General features: G+C 35.4%; 1 protein-coding gene across 1 annotated transcript in view; it reads right to left on the bottom strand.

Annotated features, from left to right (window-relative positions):
- The window catches only part of TRDN (triadin), a gene marked incomplete at both ends in the record, with an annotated part of 325418 nt that overhangs the window by 210122 nt on the left and 93821 nt on the right, over window positions 1-21475 (bottom strand). Inside the window, one exon of the mRNA XM_082855419.1 lies at window positions 5812-5889. Within this exon, the coding sequence (XP_082711545.1) occupies window positions 5812-5889 (78 nt within the window). The remainder of the gene's footprint in view (window positions 1-5811; window positions 5890-21475) is intronic.

Raw genomic sequence — 21475 nt, 5'->3', positions numbered from 1 at the left:
GTGTCAAAGTTGCAGTTGGAAGCTGGGATTTTAGTCTTCTCTCTAGAGTTCTCTTGCCCACTATTACTCACGACTGCAATACTAAGTTAGTACCAGTTACATGTTTATTCAAGAAGATGATAGGGTATACAGTATTCATTCACCTTACTTTATTTGGCTCCATTAATGCCAACTATATGTTTGTAATGGAATATTAAAAGTAATTAAGTATAAGATATATAACTAATAAGAGATCACATAACCTCTTCTTTCCACATCTTTGCCACAATAGATGAGGTGTGGCCATTTTACATTAAACGTCCAGTAATTACATGTGGATGGAAGTCTTTAATTCTTCAGGAATCAACAACATAAAATGTGGTGTTTGGTAGTGGGGGAGGGGGTTGTGTTGACTAGGAGGAAAGAAAAATTTTCCAGCGTTGTTGATTACAGGACAACAGGATGATATCCAGTAATCGTACTTATACAAAGATTTAATGAAGCAGCTTTTTTGATGATTGGGGAGGGGATGGAAAATGTTGCCTGAAGCTGTCTTGTTTAATCACTGAGGACTCTTTCAGAGAGCAGTCAGGAACTAATCTCTCCCAAGAAATACAGTCTGACAAACATTTGCTGATGAACGGGCTCTCACGCTAAGGGTTGAAACCACCTGTGATGTGAATATAATAAGGCACCATTTGATGAAGGGGGCATAGATCTGTCTCATTTGTGGAATATATGGATAACTATAGTGGCCTTTGGAACTTGCAAGCCTTTCAACACCAGTGAGAGTTCACAATAGACAGAAGAATTAATTCGTCACAAAATTTAACACTGTTGTGAAAGATCGTAAGAATTACTATTATATTGAAGGTGGCTCTCTATTTAAGTTAGTTCCAGTTAAGTTATGTCCATAATAAAATGCAAATTGACAACAATGACCAAAATGATTGCCTGGGGTGGTCATTATACAAGATCTTTTCAATGCTATTGTAGCCAATTTCCCTGGCCAAACGCCAAACATATTCTAAAACATACAGTAGTAGGAGTCAAAGAAAACAACTGATTTAATATACAATTAGTCTTTATACCCAAAGATTCAAAGCAATAGAATTTCATTATAGTGTACAAAGTGTCTGGTATGCGGAGAGGAGTGAAATTCTAGGAAGGCCAGACACAACTTCCAGGCATTAGATAAGTGACCCAAGATAAGAAGTGCACAGATACTTAACAGAATGAAGCCAGTGTTGTGAGAAACTTATTGTTTTAAGTGCTATGAAAGCACAAAGGAAGCTTTTAAGGGCTTCAGAGATGTGTAGAATGCTTTCACCCATAACAAAGTCCATGATTTTTTTTAGATTTCTGCTGATAAAATCCTAAATTGTTTCCAATCTCCTGTGAGCAAACTTAATAATCTAGTCTATATATAAGCCCTCCTTTTCTTTAAAACATTAAAATGCAAAATACGTTTAAGTTCCCACATTTTGACCTGTTATAACTGTATTCCTCAAATCAAAGGGCATAAGTTAGTGCCACATGTAAGTTCCTTTTTACATAATGCCATTTTCTTGCAACTTGGTCCTAAGGAAGTTCCAGACTAAAATAGTGCATCAAGGACTGTGCATAATCAGCCTCACTAAAAACAGCTTGATTAATACTAAATATGTCCTAGTTCCTAATCAATTATGTTAATGAAGGCACAGGCAGCACATCTGCAAGCCCTGACAAAGCCCATGATCTCAGCATCGCCTGATAACGTGGACTCCTTGGGAAGCTGCTTAGTACCAGCACTCTCAGGGCAGACTGTATCTTTCTGCAGATAAAAAGTGGATACTACTGACAAAAGCCTTGTAATCCTGCAACACTGTTAGGTTATTACTTAAACTGTAGTGTTGGGCTCCAGGATGAACTGTCAAATAAAACTGCTCTTTAAATATAACAATAGAACCTAAGGGTCCCACTTAACAAATGACACATTCTTTTCCAAGTGACAGACTGATAGGCAAAACATATGCTACAGGGTGGTTTATGAATCTCTTCCAGGAGGTAAACTAGGGTCAAATATTTGAATAATCTATCAAAATCTGCCTCAAATTGGGGAACTAGAGCTCCCTGGTTTATGTCTGTCTCACAACAACAACAGAATCAAAATCTGATGAAACTTAAAGGTGACACTATTATTTATAGGCTATCTCTTGTTCTGTGAATATTTGGGCAGTGCGATGGTCACTTGTCAGTTTTTTGTCTAATTATCTCAAGTCACATAAGCTATTATAGTCCAAATGCTAAAAGAAATATAACTCTGATCTCTCCCTCTCTCTCTCCGACTATAAAGTTTTTCCAAGTCATTTACTTACTAGCTAGATAAATGATACACGTCGGTAGTCAATAATGAGAGTACTTAGAGTTTTTGAAGCTTATTACCTTCAGTATAAGCTCAGTGATATGTGAGTTCAGTTAAGAAAAATAGGTAACTAATACTAAAATTTTTTAAATATTTAACTCATCAATTATAAGCATGTACAGAAGATGATGCAAGTTGGGAATTTATGGTGTTGGAAAATCAGGTATCACAGAAATGAAAAAGGCAAAATCATTGATTACTGAAAAAGACATATTTAAACAGCTTATTAAACTAAACAAATTATATGAGGTAAATATTTAAGTTGCTTTACTTATACATTAACTAAGCTTAGAGGTTACCAAGTGCTATGGACTGAATTGTGTCCTTCCAAAATTCATATGTTGAAGCCCTAACCCCCATGTAACTGGATTAGAAGATGATTAAACTTAAATGAGATCATAAGGGTGGAGTCCCGATCCAATAGAACTGGTGTTCTACTGAGAAGAGGAAGAGACACCAGAGTGCTCTCTCTGCTATACGAGGACACAGCAAGAAGGTGGTCATATACAAGCCAGGAAACGATCTCACTAGAACCTAATCATGTTGGCACCCTGAGCTGAGACTCCCAGCCTCCAGAACTGTAAGAAAATCAACTTCTGTTGTTTAAGCCATCCAGTCTGTAGTATTTTACTATGGCAGCCCTTGCAGACTAAGACACCAAGGTTGATCAGGAATTTAAGAAATTATTATGTTAAGAAGAAACTGTCTTTACATAATTGTCACACACACGAAGTAAGTCTGGACCCAAGTGAGTGAATGGGAGAAGGAGGGGTGAAAGCCAATGGAGACAGTGGGAAGCTCACCCTATCTAAGATGATCACATTCAAAAATCAATAAATAGAAGACCCGTGTGGGGCAAATAAATGTGTCTTTAGCTGACTCAGATGGGAGACGAAAGTTTCAAACCTTGGACTATATCTGGACTGTTCTTTAAATATTCAAGAAGCATTGTTGATTTGGACTCTTGGAGCGAGACATTACGTGAACTTTTCATTAAATCATGGTCTCTAATAAGCAAACAAATTCTTTTCTTCAGATTGGTATTGACACAGTACTAACTTGCAGATTGTATGGAATTTTTATTTGAAACTTGCAACTGCTAATTCATTCAATTTGTAGCTGACCAAATCAAAATATTTTACATACTATATAATAGGTTATTACAATTTACAAGTATAATGTAACCTTTCCCCCAATTCCCAGTGGTATTTCTCTTGCTCTCTTTTGAGCCTTTGTACAATGCTTAGTTAGGTATGTGGCTTGAAACCTTTTGCTTTTTCCCAGACAACTAGCAGTCAGAATTTCTCCATGTGTGTCATTCCAGTCATTCTGAAGGACATTTGGCCAACAATAGTTCATTTAGGTAACTAATACTAAACTGAAAGTATTTTTAGGATTATTCAATTGCTCTCCACCTTCCTCCTAAATCACTAGGGATTTACTATACAGATGAGTTCCTGGACCAGTAGCAACAGCAACACTTGGGAACTGGGTAAAAATGAAGAATCTAAGGCCCCACCTTTGACCAACCAAATCAGAATCTGCATTGTCAGAGATCCCCAGGTTATTTGTGTGCACATTAGATTTTGATAAACATTGCTAGCATACTCTTGACTGACATCAGAACACGATACTTCTATCACAGAACTGCATGGAATCCAAAGCACAAAATGTCATGTCTTCATTTTATCAAAGTTGCTGATGTCTCAGAAGACATGAAGTTAGAATCCTCTAACTCCAAAGTCTGCACAGTAATATGATAGAAGGATCTCTGGGTATAGAACTAGAAATTCAGGACTAGAATCCCAGTCCTGTTGTTCACTAATTTAGCAAAAAAAACCTGCAAGCTTAGATTTTTTAATCATTAATAATGTCTACTTTAAAGCGTTTTGAAATGTCAAATGTGAAATGCATATAAGTAAAGCCAACATAATAATATTCTAAATAAATGTGAGTTGAAGAGAGCATAGCCACAGGCATAATTTGGTCAGGATCTGGCCAGAAAAGTAGATAGAACATGCTGGTATTATAACATAAACTTAGAAAAACTTCACCTGCTCAGCTTCTAAAATCCTTCCCTGGCTGCTGACTGTAATATAAATAAATGTATTGCCCAAAATATAAACGTATAGCCAATCAATTGTTGGGTCTGTGGTCAATGTGACAATGCATCTCTTACCAAGGCATTCAGATTTAATTTATAAATAAATAAACTATTTGAAGCAGGCTACCAAATTCAGATGTTTGGTGTAAAACGGTTGGATTTGTAATAATTTTTACACATAAATATAAATCAAAGTTTCTTAACATTTAATGTGTACAAGGCTCAACTAAAGAGTTTGTTAAAAATATAAATTTTCCTCTCTGAATTGCCAGATCTGAATTGCCAGATCCTCTCTGAATTGCCAGAGTTTGTTAAGAATATAAATTTTCCTCTCTGAATCACTAGATCTAAGATGTGGCAGGAATATGCATTTTCTAAACAAGGTTTACAATTGATTTTAATGTTGGTGATCTACAAATTATTCTTTGGGGACAGTTGTGTTAAGCCAATAAAATACATTTAAGAAATTCCTAAGTTCATCAATATCAAATATAATAATAAAAATTGCAATTGTTATAGTTTTATTCTACATTTACAGCACCTCTCTGTGGTAGTATTATGAGTATCAGTATTTCACTAATAAAGAGCCTGAAAGTTTAGGTATCACATTAAGGTCATCCAGGTAGAAAAGGGTAGAACCAGAATTTGGACCCAGATCTGTTTGATTGTAGAACACAGGCTGTTAATCACTATATTATTTCCAAGGCACAGAGTTACCACCATCTTTCTAAGAAACAAGAAATTATCAACAGGGCTTGGGTCATCTTTATAGGAGGGGTTTGGAGGATATATGAGATGAACTGAAAATCTCAGCCGTATTCTCGTAGTTATTGGAGATTCATTTGGGAGTGGGTTTAGGGGAGAGAAGATAAATAAGGTATAGAGGAGAGAATAGGTTACATGAGTGTATGATTCCCGATAATGATCATATGATATTTTCTTGAGTTCTATGTACAGGAATTGCAAGGCATATCCTTGTCCATTTGTCCCTATACTTTCTGGCTTGATTTCCAGGGTATGAAGCAGGTCATGGAAGGTGGAAGGTGATGGTCACCAATATAAAATTCTGGAAGGTGATGGTCACCAATATAAAATCTGGAAGGTGATGGTCACCAATATAAAATCTTAGGAGGAAATTTTTGGTGTTCTAAAAAGGAGCAAATTGTAATTTTTTGGAAGAGTAAACTGTAGCTTAGACATACTAAAACTATTTGAGAAAATATGGATTTTGTGGTTGCTGCTATTGCTATTTTGCTTTGTTTCTCTATATTCTATTTTATCTACAATAGAGACGATCTTTCGAAAAATAAAATAAAATACTTGCCTTCAAGAGCTGGTGATGCCAAAGTGGGTCCAGAAGCTTGCTGTGTTGGTAATGGAGGTGGTATGGCTGGGCTTTGTCCTGTGCACACAATGCAGGAGTAGGTATTGAACAAAAAGTGTTAATAAAATATGCACAACTAAAATAGCTCTAGATCTGTCCCCAACATGCATAATTCATAATCCAAAGTATAATTCATATTATTATGCAATAAGAAAATTGTTATTAGGTGAGATCTTTAAGTGGATACATACAAAGATTCAGTTATCTTCAGAGCCATTTCTGAAAATATTTCTTTTCTTAGATGTATACACAATGTCAAATACATCTACTGGACTTCACTAATGGAAAACCTACATGCAATCAAATAAAGCAATTTATTTTCAATATGCACTTTAAATTATGGAAACTAAAATCACAGAAGCTAAGAGGAATCCTAATATATAGAAAAATCACCATTTTTTTCATTTAGCTAAAAATTCTCAAATGATATAATAAAGGAATGAAAGAAGGTTAAAATTCATAGGCCTTTTGATATTGAACAGGTACATTTTCTCCTGCCGAAATAAATGACCTGCAGTTAAGTAAATAATGGGCCAAAGGGAAAATATATTCAGTTTTATAGAAACTTGAAAGCCTGTCTCAAGTCTCTGGGCTTATTATGCACCATAAAAACCCACAATCGTTTCTGAGTACTTCCTTATCCCAAGTGATTTCTTTAATTAACCAAAAACATCCCAGCCATGAACTGTAAACATTAACTAACATATGATCTCATATGAAATGCTTACAAAATGTTTTATCATTCATTTTCATTCCAGAAACTCCTGCTGTGTGTTTCTTTTAAGTCCAAGAATCAACGCGGGCATATGCACCTTCTAAAATCTCACTGACAACTAGATATTATCAAATGTCAGCAGACCTGCCTACTTACTGGAAGTCTTCCTTTTTTATAATTTGTCAAAATTAGTTTGCTTTGGTGAATTGTGCATTAGCAACCTGAGTTACACACACACCACCTTCTGTGGTGGCGAGAAGGGAGGAATCCCAGGCCGTCAAGCTGAGTAGAAGACGTTAGTCTCCACTCATCATAGGACTTTCTTCTAGCTGTTAGACCCATCCAGGTTGATTCTTGAGCATGTTCAAGTATGCACAAAAGCAAAGCATATTGTTCCATGACATGCAGGCCATATACCTAGAAAAGTATCCATCCATATTAGTATTAATTATTTTCCTCATGAAAGCAAAGATTTGATGGAAACATAATGCAACATGGAATTTCCTTTTTCAGTAAGCAAAAGTAAGGATGGGCAAACTAAAAAAGGAGTTTGATCCACATTGTTTTTCCCTGGATAACATTTATATACTGCTTACTATGTGCCTAGAACGATCCCAAACAGTTTTGATGTATTGTCATTTAATTTTTACAAGATGCTTAGGATGTAGGTATAATTTTCATTTTGCAGTTTTAAACTGAAGTGAACAGGGATTCAGGTGCTCAGCTCCTAAGAAGTGGATTTGAGGTGCCGAAAGCTCCTCTCAGACTTCCTAAGGCAGGCAAAGGGTCATCACACGTAAGGGGTCATCACATATAAGGGGTTCTGCAGCTGGAGAGAGACAGAGGCATGGAGCTTCCACCCTGAGTTTCCACCGTCTTTGTAAGTCAAATGGATGTATACTTGGGGAAATTCACTCCCAAATCTTTCTTGAGAGCTGTTCTTGAAAAACTGTTTCTAAAATAGGATGGTATTTTGTAGTTTGCAAAACCTAGGGAGAATCTATCAAAAGATTGAGGAAGGAGTCAATTAAATAACTAAAGCTTAAAATACAAGTGACCATGAATATATATAAATCGTTTCTGAATACTAAGGCTTTCAAAAGTATCTTCATGGAATCCTGCCTGTTCAAACTAAACTGCTTTCTCTCTTGTCAAATACTTTCTTGAACAGTAGTGATGTATAATCATAGTCTTCATAAGCAATATAGGAATTTATTTTTAAATGTATTCAATTCTTTCCCCAGGGAATAATTCATAATTTAGACTACAAAATATTCTTATATTTTCCTGGAGGAACTATGAGGTCATTATTTTATATTTTTTTTTAAATTTAGTGAGCACTTATTATATCCCAGCACTGAAGAACCATTAAACCCCAACTCTGCCTATAAGAAGTTCCCAATATAATGGCTAAAATAGACTTACAGACAGATCATTATAATACAGTGTGAAGATGGGAAATAATATACACAGAGGGGATGTCACAGAAAGATTCTCGCATTTAAAAGCCTAAAAGGAGATTCCCTGGTAAAGAATGGAGGAATAGAGGGAGGGATTCCGGACAGAGAGTATCTGGTGAAAAAAAGGCCTGGATGCCAAAATACATAGAACTATTAAAACGATCAAACTGGTGCTTCTGCAGCATAAAGTAAAATATCCAGTTTATATCAGAAATTCTCTACGACTGTAATCAGTCGTAGAGAAATTCTCTCGCTGTAATCAGCGATATTACACTCCCTAAAATGGCTAACTGCATGATGGTGACGCAGTGGATGAAGTCGGGAAGTAACACCACAAGAAAAAGAAAAAGCCAGATGTCCATTTGCCTCCATAGTGACAGTGCTAGGTAGCCCTGGCAGGGGAATTACTAGCTCAGGAAAAGTTATTGTTTTGCTAGGGGTCACCAAAACAAATCAGGCATGTCATACTTGAGAATGACACATGACTCTCTAGTACTGACTTACAGAAAAGCCTTCCTTTAGAGAATGCTATTGAAATCAGAGAATGCTATTGAAATCAGAGACCATTTTGATATATGAATGAATATATACAATATTATATGAATATAATAATTTATGAATTTATATGAATATGTTACATTAATAATAGAATTTTATAATGATAGCAATGTTGTTTAGTATAGAGACTACATGGTTGTAGTCAAATAGATAAATATGAGAGTTTCAGCTCCAACACTTACAATCTGTGTGAATTTGAAAATTTCATGAAGTACCCAAGCCTTATGGGCCTTTATAAAATAAGGAGAGTTTTCAGGGCTGTTGTGAGGATTAAGTGATGAAGCATCTAACACATAGTAAATACTCAAAATATTCTTTTTCCTACAATGTATTTACAATTTATATTCCATCTAATTACACAAGAGGACTTGAAACAGACTTTTGAAGTAAGAAAACAAAGATATAACAACAGATAAAATTAAACATGACAGAAATAGCAGAACTCATTTACAGGAAAGAGGCTTATCATTTTATTAGGAATATATTTCTTTGGAATTCCTGAAGATTGTTACTCTCTGAAGGGAGAATTCAGGTTGTTGAAATTTACATTGGAACTCTAAAGGTGCCCTTCATTTTACAAGCTATTACCCGAAAACCCCTCTGACATTCAAACATAGTGAATGGCTTTTTGTTCCTTGACTGATTTTGATTGGCTTATTTCTATAATACCTGAATTGCATGTTTGTAAGCTGCCAATATTTTACTGTTCTGAGTTTTTTGTCACCCAAGTTGTTATGATTGTTTAGTCAAATTCCACTGGGGATAGTATACAGTGTGCATTCCTTCTAATATTCTAAGTTACAGATGTTTTCTTTACTTTGCTAGAAAAGATGAATGGAATTACTCAGAATCTCAAGTCAAGAAGGAGGCTGTGAGCAGAATCCAGGTAATGTGAAGGAAAAAGCAATTCACTACACTAAAGTTTAATTTACCCAGTTTTTATCAAAGGAGATTTCCTCATTCTAAACCATTTCTAGGCAACTAAAGTCTAGCAACTAAATCTTGAAACAAACGTTGAGGAGATTTTTTATGCTAATGCATGAAAGCTATTTTACCTTGTGCCTCCACTGCATTTTCCTAGAGGTACTGAGTTCACCCAGAAGACTACAAACTCTTTGAAAGGCCTCCTGTGCTGCAAACAATGAATGGCCATAGATCTCGTGACAGAGAAGGTGTCACTCTAGTAAATGACTGCTGAGTTAAAATTCGTTTACATCTTGAAAAATTAAAAAGTATGAATAACTACAAATTCCTATCCCAATTCATTCTGTCAGCATCATTAAATCATTTGTGAATCTGTGACTGAACATAAAATGGGAAGATCTGAATTTAGTAAGAAAATTATTGTCAAGTGTGTAAAAGCAATAGTATTACTTTTATTTATTGGCACAAGGTTCCTAGACTGACATTTTTTGTAACATGTAGAATAATATTTTCAAAGTTTAGCATTGAACAAATACTAAAATAAAATGAAAATACGGTTTATATTTTAGGCTGATACATGTAATTGTGCTAGCGTCCTTATTAAAATAGGGACACGTTGATCTTCAAGTTTCCTTACTGAGTGTCTCTTTCTCTGCCTTGGATTTTTGGACCACTTACAAAATGGAGAGAAGGGACCGGAGGAATTTAGAGCATCAACCACTCCTCCCTTTCCTACCCTATTTATTTAAAACAAAATTAAGACACCACTAATATAATAATCCCAGACTTGCGAATTTGACTATGAAATGAGGAATTAGGAATCTGAAGTTCAGGAGTTTGTATGGGGTGGATGGATCAAGGTTTTTACTCCAGTCATAGGCATCTTTATACCTCCCACTTATGTACTGATATGTTCTAAACATGTACTTTGCATTCCTTGTACTCAATCTTGTGAAGGGTATATGTAAACAGGCAATCATCACTTAACTGAGGTCTCAGTTGTTTCAAGGTAAAACAAGAACCGTAATGTCTCTTCCAGCTGGGTTGTTGTGAGTGTTCCTGGGCATAACTGTACAAACGACATCAGTGAGGGACCACAGGGAAGACAAAGAAGGACCCTGTTGTTATGGAGCTTACATTAAAGATGAAGGGAGACAGGCGATAAACAAGCAAGACAGATAATTTCTGACCTCAGAAGGGTAGGGACATCAAAACAGAGTGGTGAGGCAGACAATGACTGTGGGAAAGAGATGACACTAAATTGGTTAGAAAAGGAAGAATGGGGTCAGTACTGAGCAGGACTCCACTAACCTATGAAGATTTGTGCAAATTAGAAAAAGTCTCCTTTCTGGGTATGTGCTGTCCAAGGTGGCAAAGTCTGAACTTTGGGCTTGCTTAGTGCAAAATTAAGAGGCAGCTCTTACCCTGGTCAGTTGCAGCTCCAGTCCGAGTCTTGAGGAGGAGAGAAGAGCAGGGGGCCTTTGTGTAAGTATACAAACTGCAGGACAAGTGCGTAATGTATGAAGTGGCTCTGTCTCCAAGGGGGAGACACTTGAGTTCTGACTTGAACACAAAGAAGCAAACCTCAGAAGAGGTCCGATAGAAAGATTCTTGGCAGGGAAAGGCAAGTCAAAATGCCCAAGTTAGGAGCCGGCCTGGCTTGCTTAAAGGTCATTGGTGCTGGAAAACAGAGGCAAGCTCATATCAGAGCACTCTTGGCTGTTCCAGTGAGTTTGGATTTGTTCTAAGGGCAGCAGTAAGCTTCTGAAGTGTTTTAGTATGACATGTAGGTTTTTAAAAGATCATCGGCTGCTGTGTGAAGAGACACAATGTTTGCAGAGGAAAGCTTGTGAGAGGCAGCAGAAGATCAATTGGTGACTATTGAAATAACCCAGGTGAGAGATGACATGAGCTTGGTCTAGGTGGTTGCAGTGGAGATTCAGTTGTGTGCGCAAAAAATGTACATGAGTACCTACTCAGTACTAGGCACTTTCCTAGGATATGGAGTTATACCAGTGACCAATATAGACAAAATCACCTATTTTGTGGAGCTGAGATTCTACTGGGTAGAGAGAAAAAATATCAACGAAATAAGTAAAATGGAAATCAGTATCCTATTAAAAATGTATCAAGGAAGGGTAATAAGGAATGCTATTTAGAGTAACGGGTGGCAGTTTTAAAGATACGGGCAATGAAAAACATAGAAATTATAGATAAGTGGATGGACTCAGAGTACATTTTGACACAAACCCAATAGGATTTTTAAATGAATTTGATATGGTAAGTGAGGGAAAGAAATCAAGGATGACTGACAATTTGGCTTGAGCATCTGGGAATGAATGAGAAAAGTAATACCCAGATAAGGGCAGGAAATTTCCTGTTTACTCAGCTAGATGCTGTTTATGGACTAATTACTTAGTCATTGTTGTCACTTGAATTATGTAGTTTTCGATTTTGCCAGAGGACTTATATAGAAGACACTGAAGTTGAAGCCATAGTTACTTTGTTGGATTATTGCAAAAATATATCATATTGGTAATTAATTTTCAAGATGTTTTTCATGATTTTAGAAAAATTTTAAGCAAATGGATTCTTTAGTATAAATTGGCTATGCAACCCTACTATAGGGTGTTTAAAACACCATAAGCTTCAAGTTCTTAGATCAAAGAGCATCCTCCAGGCCAAAATGTTTCTACTGGAAAGGTTTCTTTGCATCCTGATAAAAAGCTTCCCTAATATTTCCATGTGTTATTATATATTTGCATATTTGCTTTGATGAAAAGCAAGGAATAGTTGCCAAATACATATTTCATACATTCTTTTTTTTTTTTTTCTGTGGTACACGGGCCTCTCACTGCTGTGGCCTCTCCCGTTGCGGAGCACAGGCTCCAGACGCGCAGGCTCAGTGGCCATGGCCCACGGGCCCAGCCGCTCCGCGGCATGTGGGATCCTCCCGGACCGGGGCACGAACCCGCGTCCCTTGCATCAGCAGGCGGACCCTCAACCACTGTGCCACCCGGGAAGGCCCATACATTCTTTTGATTAAAAGTGATAAAGGTAGTATTAGTATGTTTTCTTCTTCATCTCCAATTTATAAGGTAGAAATAATTCTTCCATGGAAAAGCCAACTAAAGAAAGGAAATAAGATTGATTCAAGATCATATCATTGTTCCATTTATCCTTGTACCTTGATTATGACAGAATACCTGATGTCTGGGACTTAACAAAAATAAATGCACAGAATCATAACCATAGAGTTTTGGGGTGTGGAAGAGATCTTTGAAATCAGCTATTCCAACACCCTAATGTTTCAGGTGGAAAAAAATGGTCTCTAGAAGGAAAGGTGGCCTAACCAAGGTCATGCTTCAAGAGCATTTAAGATAAAGGTTTTTCACTCCATTTCATTTTTCTATTTATTGAATATTTATTTGGAAGGTGAAGATAAATGCTAATTATTTTATCTATTGTCATAAATGACTCATAACTCTTAGAAGATCTTTAAATATTCACTTCCTAAGATGAAAAGTCTCATAGTTTTCTTCAGTGGTCAAGTTCTATTTAATTAGATACTAAATTGACCTCAAGTAGCACACTTAGTTACCTGACCTCATTTTGACAATTCTAGATAGACTGTCTAGTGGAAGGTTTTCAAGACTTTCAGAATTACTATTTCTTCACTTTTCCTAAATAGTCCCTTCTAGCTATCCAAATTATATCTCTGTCAACCCCAGAGCAAATCATATTTATACATAAGGTGAGGCAATAGGCAGACAGTAAAGATGGAAGAAACAGACAAATAGGTAATATGAATTGTATGTTTTTCTTTTAGTACAAAGGCCAAAGCTGATAGGAAAAGAGATTAATGAGGCATATCAGATGGACTGCAGTCTCAATTTATAAAAATAAAAACTGTCTCATGTACTTAGGATGCAAATATCCTACTTGCAATGGAGTCATCCAATGAAATGTCTTTCATCTCTTCTTTGATTCCCTCTACCCACTCCCTTCACAACCTTTATGCTCCCAGAGTACCCAGTGTACACTTTATTGTCTGATTCTCAATACATTTGTTTATTTACAAGTCTGTGCTGGGATTTTTTGTTATTGTTGCTGTTTCTGTTTTTTTTATCCTCATTCGACTACAGCAACTTGAGAACAGAATCTGGAATGACAATACATATTTGGTAAAGGAAAATGAATAAAGGAGAAAATGAATGATTATATGAATGAATGAATAAATGAATGTTGCTAAATGCTACTCTGTTATACTGTTTCTGGAGTGTTTGAATATGAACAGAGCAAATCACAGTATTTTTAGTTCTTGGTAGAGTACAAAATAGTTTCAACAAAATATTAAAAATAATAAAATTTTACTTATTTATTTTTTGGTTTTCTATTTTTCAATTATTTATAGTTCCAGACCAAAGTATTCATTTTCTTTCTGTGAGACTCTTTACCAAGTTGTTTATGAGTACCAATCTTTCAATGAAAGTGAAACATTAACACTTTTATCCACGTTTAGTGGGAAAACCTGAGCTGAAAGTTCAAAGATTTAGAAAGGTAGCTTCATTAGTTAAACAGCTCAATCAAAATATAACACTTGCAATATATTCTGAATCTACAGTTACCCTCAAGTGGAAAGACTATGAAATTACCCATTGTGGTATACTTCAAGCTTAAAGAATTATGTCCCTACATATGTAACTTGAATAGGATTTTAGTGCCAGAAGAAACAAGAATTTACTGAGAACACTGAAACCCAAAGAAAATGAACAACTTGCTAAATTCACCTAAGTGACACATAAGGAGGATCCATGAGTGCGGATTCCCAATGTAGTGCTCTGCACAGCAGCATGTTGTCTTTCTGTCTGCATTTATTTTAGAGATAGCAAAGAAGGACAAGCAATGAACAAAATATATGATGAAATCTAGAATAATGTTAAACAATTTCAATTCAGTACAAATGTTATGTTGTTATATTATGCTTTAGAATTCTATAGTCAATGACATTCATAATAATTAAAAGAACATAGATCTTAGGTGCAGTATCCTATATTATGGCGTAATGATATTTTTAATGGATGTTTTAATCCTTGTTTCATTTGAAGATGATTTGAAATACAAATAACACATGTTTTCGACCATCAGTTATGTCAATTCAATTTTCAAAGTTACAATTAATTCAAATTAGGTCTCTGAGATGCTGTTCTCCAATGTCAAACATGTTTAACATTCTTTATCAAAATGGAGATGCCTATTCTCTAAGTGAGTTGAGTGATAGAAGTATAACAGTGGCTTATCTTATTAGAAATCAATTTTTCCATGACATATATTCAAAATATTATGTTTAAAATTTTAAGGACATAATTGAATAGAATTAAAAATGGATAATTTTTAAGAAAAATTACAAAATTTCAATAAAATTTTGAGTTAAAAATCTCAAGTTTTATTTATATCCCTAAGCATGCCCCTACCCCCATCACATGCTAACTTTCTGACTAATGAATAATGAGCTATTATTCACTTAATTTAATTGATCATTGCTACTAAAACAAAAGTACCAGTTCTAATAAGGTTGTTGTCTATCAACCAGGTCATTATAACATGTCATATCCCTAAATATGAGTACATTCAATATATCATAGCTCTCAGGTCAAAATTTAATACTTCAGGTTTTATATTTGGTTTTACTTTTCAGAGATCCAACACACTTTATTGATTTATTCAAAGACTGAAAATCAAGTCACAACAAATTATTGATCATTGGGACTGTGAGTAGCAAACAGAAAGTTGAGAAAATAAGAGAAAAGATGGCTCCCAAGACAAAATCATTACATTTACAAAATGCATTAAAATAACTTTCAAGTAGAATAACAAATTCACTTCTTAAGAGGTAGAAGGCTTGACATTTTTGTAAACTATCTAAACATGGAAAATAAATAATGTCTCCTTCCGTCTCGTATCTTTTATGGTTGTTTGACTTAAGGATTCTACCGAAGATGTTATTGACAGAGAATAGCTGGCACAGTCAATTGCTAACTCAATTCCTAAACTACTAGAATCTGTTGTTTTCATTCTCAATAACATCAGGACCTACCAACAACCTTAGAGATAAATCTACTCTATGTTCTCTTCCATCTCAATTTGCTGTCACTCTAACCACTAAGAATAAAATTCACCTAAAAATCTAATGATGGAATTGGATGATATTTTATCAGGCCTTATGGCCAGCTTAATAGACACCCAGGAAATTTAAAAGCAAACCATAATCCAAGATTCCTCCAGTAATTCTGGTGAGAAGCCATCTGATCTCTTGAGTATGGAGTCACAGTCCACTCTGCTTACACTTTCTATACCAGATTCCCTTCACTGACAAACCAACAAAGGCAGCTAATAGTTAGCAGCAGATTGCCTGCTTTCTTTGGCAGTTGTATTGGCAAGATTTAGTACATGTCAAATTTACACTATAATGGAAATAGAAATTGTGAGTTTGTTTTAAATTACATCACTCAAAGCAGAGTAGAGAAAAGGAAGGGAAAAAGAAAACCTAAGAAGCAGTGACCCCCTTTTCAAAAAATATTTATAATTCTCCCTATAGTGCTGGAGACAATAAGCATCTATCTGAGCAAATTCTGCAACTTCCTCTAGGTTCACATTCCTCATCTGTGAGGTGGAGAACTTAAACCCACCTCCTAGGTTCTGGTGAGAATTCAGTGAATTCCATGTGCAGCACTTAGCACAGTGCCTGGTACACTGTTAACTCTCAGTAAGTGGTAAATCTTTTCTATCGTCAATGTTGTCATCACCATCTCTAATAGTCCCCCAAATTCTTTTAAGGTTAGACACAGAATAATGTCTGGATGACTTCCTGAGTTTTTCTTCAGCTCTAGGCAAGCCATGTTTTTCAAGGTTCATTGTGTATTTCCTTATCTTCAAATACAGGGAGGTAGTTTTTAAAGCTATTATATGGCATTTGAAAAACAGTGTTGCTTCTCTTTTATACAGAGATCTCATACATACAAAATAGATCAGTCTGATACCTTTCAACCACCCCCTATAGCTATTTCCACACCACACAGAACTTGGCAAAGGGACGGAATGCTGCCATTGTCCTATTCTTTATGTACACCTGTAGGAAAATTTCTTTCCTTTTTTTCCCCCATATTGTCTCTAACACATGAAAGTAGTCCATGGTTACAAGCATTTCAAAGAGATATGAAAAGCCTAAGGAAGAACCTAGAGTCAATTAATAAAGAATCTTCTGGTTTTGGAATTTACCTCAGGAAGAGAAAAAAGGGGCTGACATTTTGTTTTAGTGGAGAATTTTCTACTGGGTGCTTTAATAAAGATGATAAAACTCCGTATCTTTTCGACTACAGGCAGGTAACATAAATTTAAATATTTCAATGCTTGTGCTTAATAGATAAAGGATAAAATGGAGACATGTTAATAATTATTATGTAATAGGCTTAACACCACAATTAAATTCACAAATACATTCTCAACTGAATGACACATCTGGAAATCATCCAACTTCTCTTCCTGTTTTAAATTGTGTATAATTGATATTATTTTGTCATTTAAAAAAATACACACTGCTTATCCAGTGTCTGCCAGGAGGCTATTTATAATTTACACAAAAAATATTCCTCTGGGAAAAAATCATTATTAATGTAATCATTGTCAAGAATAATAGAAAATGGAAAAGGTTTACATCTTATGTAACCTCATATAAGACAAGATTAAATCATCAGTTTGTTTTTCACCGGATGTTTCAATATGAGAGTGTTGGTGCTTTTTCTATGTCTATTTCTAAGAGATTCCAGTTGTTACAAACCTTGTCTACCAAACACGTGCTCGTTACCTAAACAATGTGAGTGGTTGGAAAGAAAATGGTTTATAGGTGACAGTTTTTTCTTCAGGAGAGCACCATGTCAACCACAAAGCAGAAATATTGAATAAAAGAGAGTAGTGGGGATTTGAGAAATGTAATATAAGTAATTCAGTGTGCATGACAAAGGACAGACACTAAAGTATAATGGGGTCTAATCTGGAAGGACACAGTGCGGTATAGATAACAACTACATGAGACATTACTTTGTTCAGTTCTTCTCCTGTATTTATTTCTCACTAGGTATTGTAAATAAAAAAAGTATACCTAATTATATCACTACCTTTTCCCACTTGGGTTGAAAAAATTGACCACCTAAATAAGGATAAATACTAAACTCATTGTAAACAACTAATAATAACAATCAGAATAAAGCTGAAGATAAACATTGATGAAATACTAGGACCTCACCTTTATCAAGCCTGTTCCAGCCTCTGCGGCTCTTTCTCCTCTAGGTGTTTATAAGTGAGTATAATCTGCATCATATCGTTTAGTCTTTTTTTTTTTAGTTTAGTCTTTAATTAGTATCTTCTTCCACTTTTCTCCCCAAGCTTCTTTATACTGTTCATTGTTTTATTTGTAATAACTTCTGACTAGATCGTTACCTCCTTCTACTTTGAAACTCATGTTACGACCACCAGCATTGAGTACATACTAGGGGTTCAGTAACTGCTGGGAGACTGACAGGATGACTTTCAGCATATCAACTTGGATGCTGAGGAGGAGATAAATAGGCAAAACATATTATCTTCAAATGTGGAATAATTATTACTACTATGTGGGAATAAACAGTATTAGTGCCTCAACATAGAATATTTTAGAAAACCAAAACATAAAATACATTAGGCTAGAATAGCAGTCATAGAACTGATCAAAAAATCCTGAGTGACTGGTTGAACAGTCTTCAGCCTATAACGTTAATGTTAATATTGCAAAATTCATTATTGTCTTCATCTTGCACAAACATCCTATACGGGAATAAAATCTATGGACAAGGAATATTTGTTTACCAAATTAGGTCTCTCTGAAAGTAGCTATATCAAACTACTTAGTTTATAATTAGTTATATCAAAATAGGCATGGGGCATACTTATTTCTATGTTTAAAATAGGGCTGCTTTTAAAAATAAAAAATAAAATAAGACTTGCTTAAGAAAAGGGTTAAGAACTATGCATTTAGTTGAATGGTTAGAAAGCCCTAAATTCCTTATTCTTTATCTTCTGGGCCACCCAAATGAACCTTAGAATAGCACTAGGGGAATATATTTACATAATCACTAGAATGCTTTTTTAATCTGCGCTCTTGCATATAAACGACAGATAAGATTATTAAAAGACATGACACATTAATAAATAACACCTAATTAGTTTGATAATTCTTTGATTAAGCCCTAATTTTCCTTGCTTCTCATTAGGCAATTCAAATTACTCTGTATTATTTGTTCCTTTTCAGACTATTTTAGAACAAGCTTTGAATAGTCCCGGTAGGCTACCTGAGAAGGAATTTATTCTTATCTGACAGCAGGTCCATGCCATTAATAGTGACAAGGCCAGACCAAAACGACACTGTAATCAAAGTTCCCTCACAGCAAAGACATTCCTCTAGAATCTGACACCTCTTTCAAAAGGGCTGGAGACAAATTCTGAGAAAGCAAGAAAAATGAAATGTTAGGTCTTCAGTTTGTTCTCCTTACATGTACAAAGAGCAAGTAAAGATATATGAACATTATACTGTGGGGAGAGAATTCTTATTTACTGGCCTTCTCCCCAAACCTAATGCCCTTTATCACAATGAAGCTGACTGAGAGAGTAGGAGCAGCATCAGAGGAATCATGGCCACTCAGAAGTGCTTGTATCTATTTCTGCACATTCTAGCTATTTATAATGACTAGAATGTTTAATCGATTGATTGAGACAACTATGAAAATTGGATACATTTATCTTAAATAGATTGCCCATACTTCAAATAATCAGAAGGCACCTTTCATGGGGCCAAGTCCAGGAACTATGCACGCCTGTAATGAAGGGTAGGCTCTCTCTCTTTTTTTCTCACTTCTGTGTAATTCTATATGCTGCCTGCAGTTTACTGACACACACAGCAAACCCAGCTTTGTTAATTCTGAGCCTCCGTCTCTAGAGATACTACCAATAACTCCTTTAAGAATCTTTACACAAGGCCTATTTGCAATGCTTAGAAACCTGTCATCTTTCTAAATAACAAGATTATTTCTAGGAATGAATAAAGAGGGCTGCTCTGGGATGATCATCAATAATTTTTTTTAGTGACATAAATATTATACATCATGAATTCAATTCAATAAACATAGCATGTATCTGGCAAGGTATGAGGCAACAAGGATGTCAAGGAAAATGTTTCTTGAAGGTGTATATAGGGCAGTAAAGGAAGACTTGCTAAGGAGAGGATGATATATAATATACGATAAATCGGAAAGATAATATGAAGTGGTGGGTAGAAAACCATAATTTTGCTATATTTGAGCACCACTGCTACCACTATACATCTAAATAGTACATATTATAGTCAGGTAGTGTTCTAAGTATATGTGTCTATGCATGAATTATTCCATTATTACCCTATAAAGTAGTATCTATTATCCTATTTTAAAGGAGAAGTAGGCATCACGCATACCTGTTCACTGCTATATCTACAGAATCTAACGTGGTTCGTAGAACTCATCTAGATGACACTTAAACCAAACTCATTAATGCATATAATGCAGGATTTTTTCATATGAACCTCAATATAACACTATAAATTATGTATTATTACCCACATTATATAGATAGTAGAACCAAGGATAGAAGACATCAGATGACTAGAATGGGCAAAATTGGTGTAGTATGCTGTTGATGTGGTTCTAAAAAACTAAGCACTTGGAAAGCTTTGGCCTTTCAGTGCACTTTGACCATCTGCTCATGTATTCTGCAACAATCCCATTATCCACCTCATTTGACAGGGGAGGAAACGGAGACTTAAAGAGATTGATTAACTTGACTAACGTTATAATTTCAAGCAAGTGTCAGGGCCTAGATTTGAAACCATGCAGTCTGGCTCTGGAGTCTGTATGCCTAACCACCTGTTCTCACTGCCTGTAATGTTCATGCATTAAATGGCTACTTCTGAAGAACCAAAATAGAACAATGCAAAACAACAGAAATCAGCCAAAGAAGAAAAGGAAGCAATTACTGTCTGTTAGGTTATAAACAGGTCTGGTTCTAGCACTTTCCTTCATACACTGTGGTTTTGACCAACAGTCACACATATTTCACTTTTCTTATTTATATCTAGACCTCATTTAAGTTTCTACCTCTTGCGTGAACTTAAATTGTCAAGATAGTTTGCAGTATTTTGAGTTGCAATATTAATTTCTTAAGTCACTTATACACAGTTCCCATCACCACCCCCATGAAAAAATAGCTTGTGAAATATGTCCCAACTTCCTTCCAAACCATGTTTTAGACTCAACACTTTAGCACTATTGCACAAATTTTCTTGTTTTCAATACCTTAAGCAGAGGGCTGCCTGATCACACTCTCTCAAATACTGGTTTTGTGTCATTGTTCTACTTTAAATCTTTCAAAGATTCTCTTCCATGCCAGATATCAGCCGTGCCTGATAGACCAAGTGTCTGTAATCTGTCACCACAAACATCACTTCTTATGCCCCAATGGTTTCTAATCTTAATTTATCCCCTATCCAGTCTGATATCATCATTGTCATATAAACATATCAATTTCACATGCCCTATGTCCTCATTCATTTTCTCTTTCATTCATACACAAAGCAAGCCCTATGTATTCTTCAGCAGTTAGTCAAATAATATCCATTTTTCAAGTTCTAGATGCACATTATCTCTCCTGACACCAGAAATCACGGATGTCTCTCCTCTGAAACTTGTAACATTTAGTGCCTGTCTTATGCAATCTCTCAAGTTTAAACTTTTTTCTACCAATTAGTTCCTTTCTTCTCTTTCATCTACACCACTTGTTAAAAGACAGATCATCTTTAGTATTCTTATATCCTTTATTGTGCTCA

The sequence above is a fragment of the Leucopleurus acutus genome (assembly GCF_964270905.1).
Source record: "Leucopleurus acutus genome assembly, chromosome: 15".
Taxonomy (NCBI): domain Eukaryota; kingdom Metazoa; phylum Chordata; class Mammalia; order Artiodactyla; family Delphinidae; genus Leucopleurus; species Leucopleurus acutus.
Note: the sequence above shows the minus strand (reverse complement) of the source record. Positions and strands in the feature narration are given on the sequence as shown.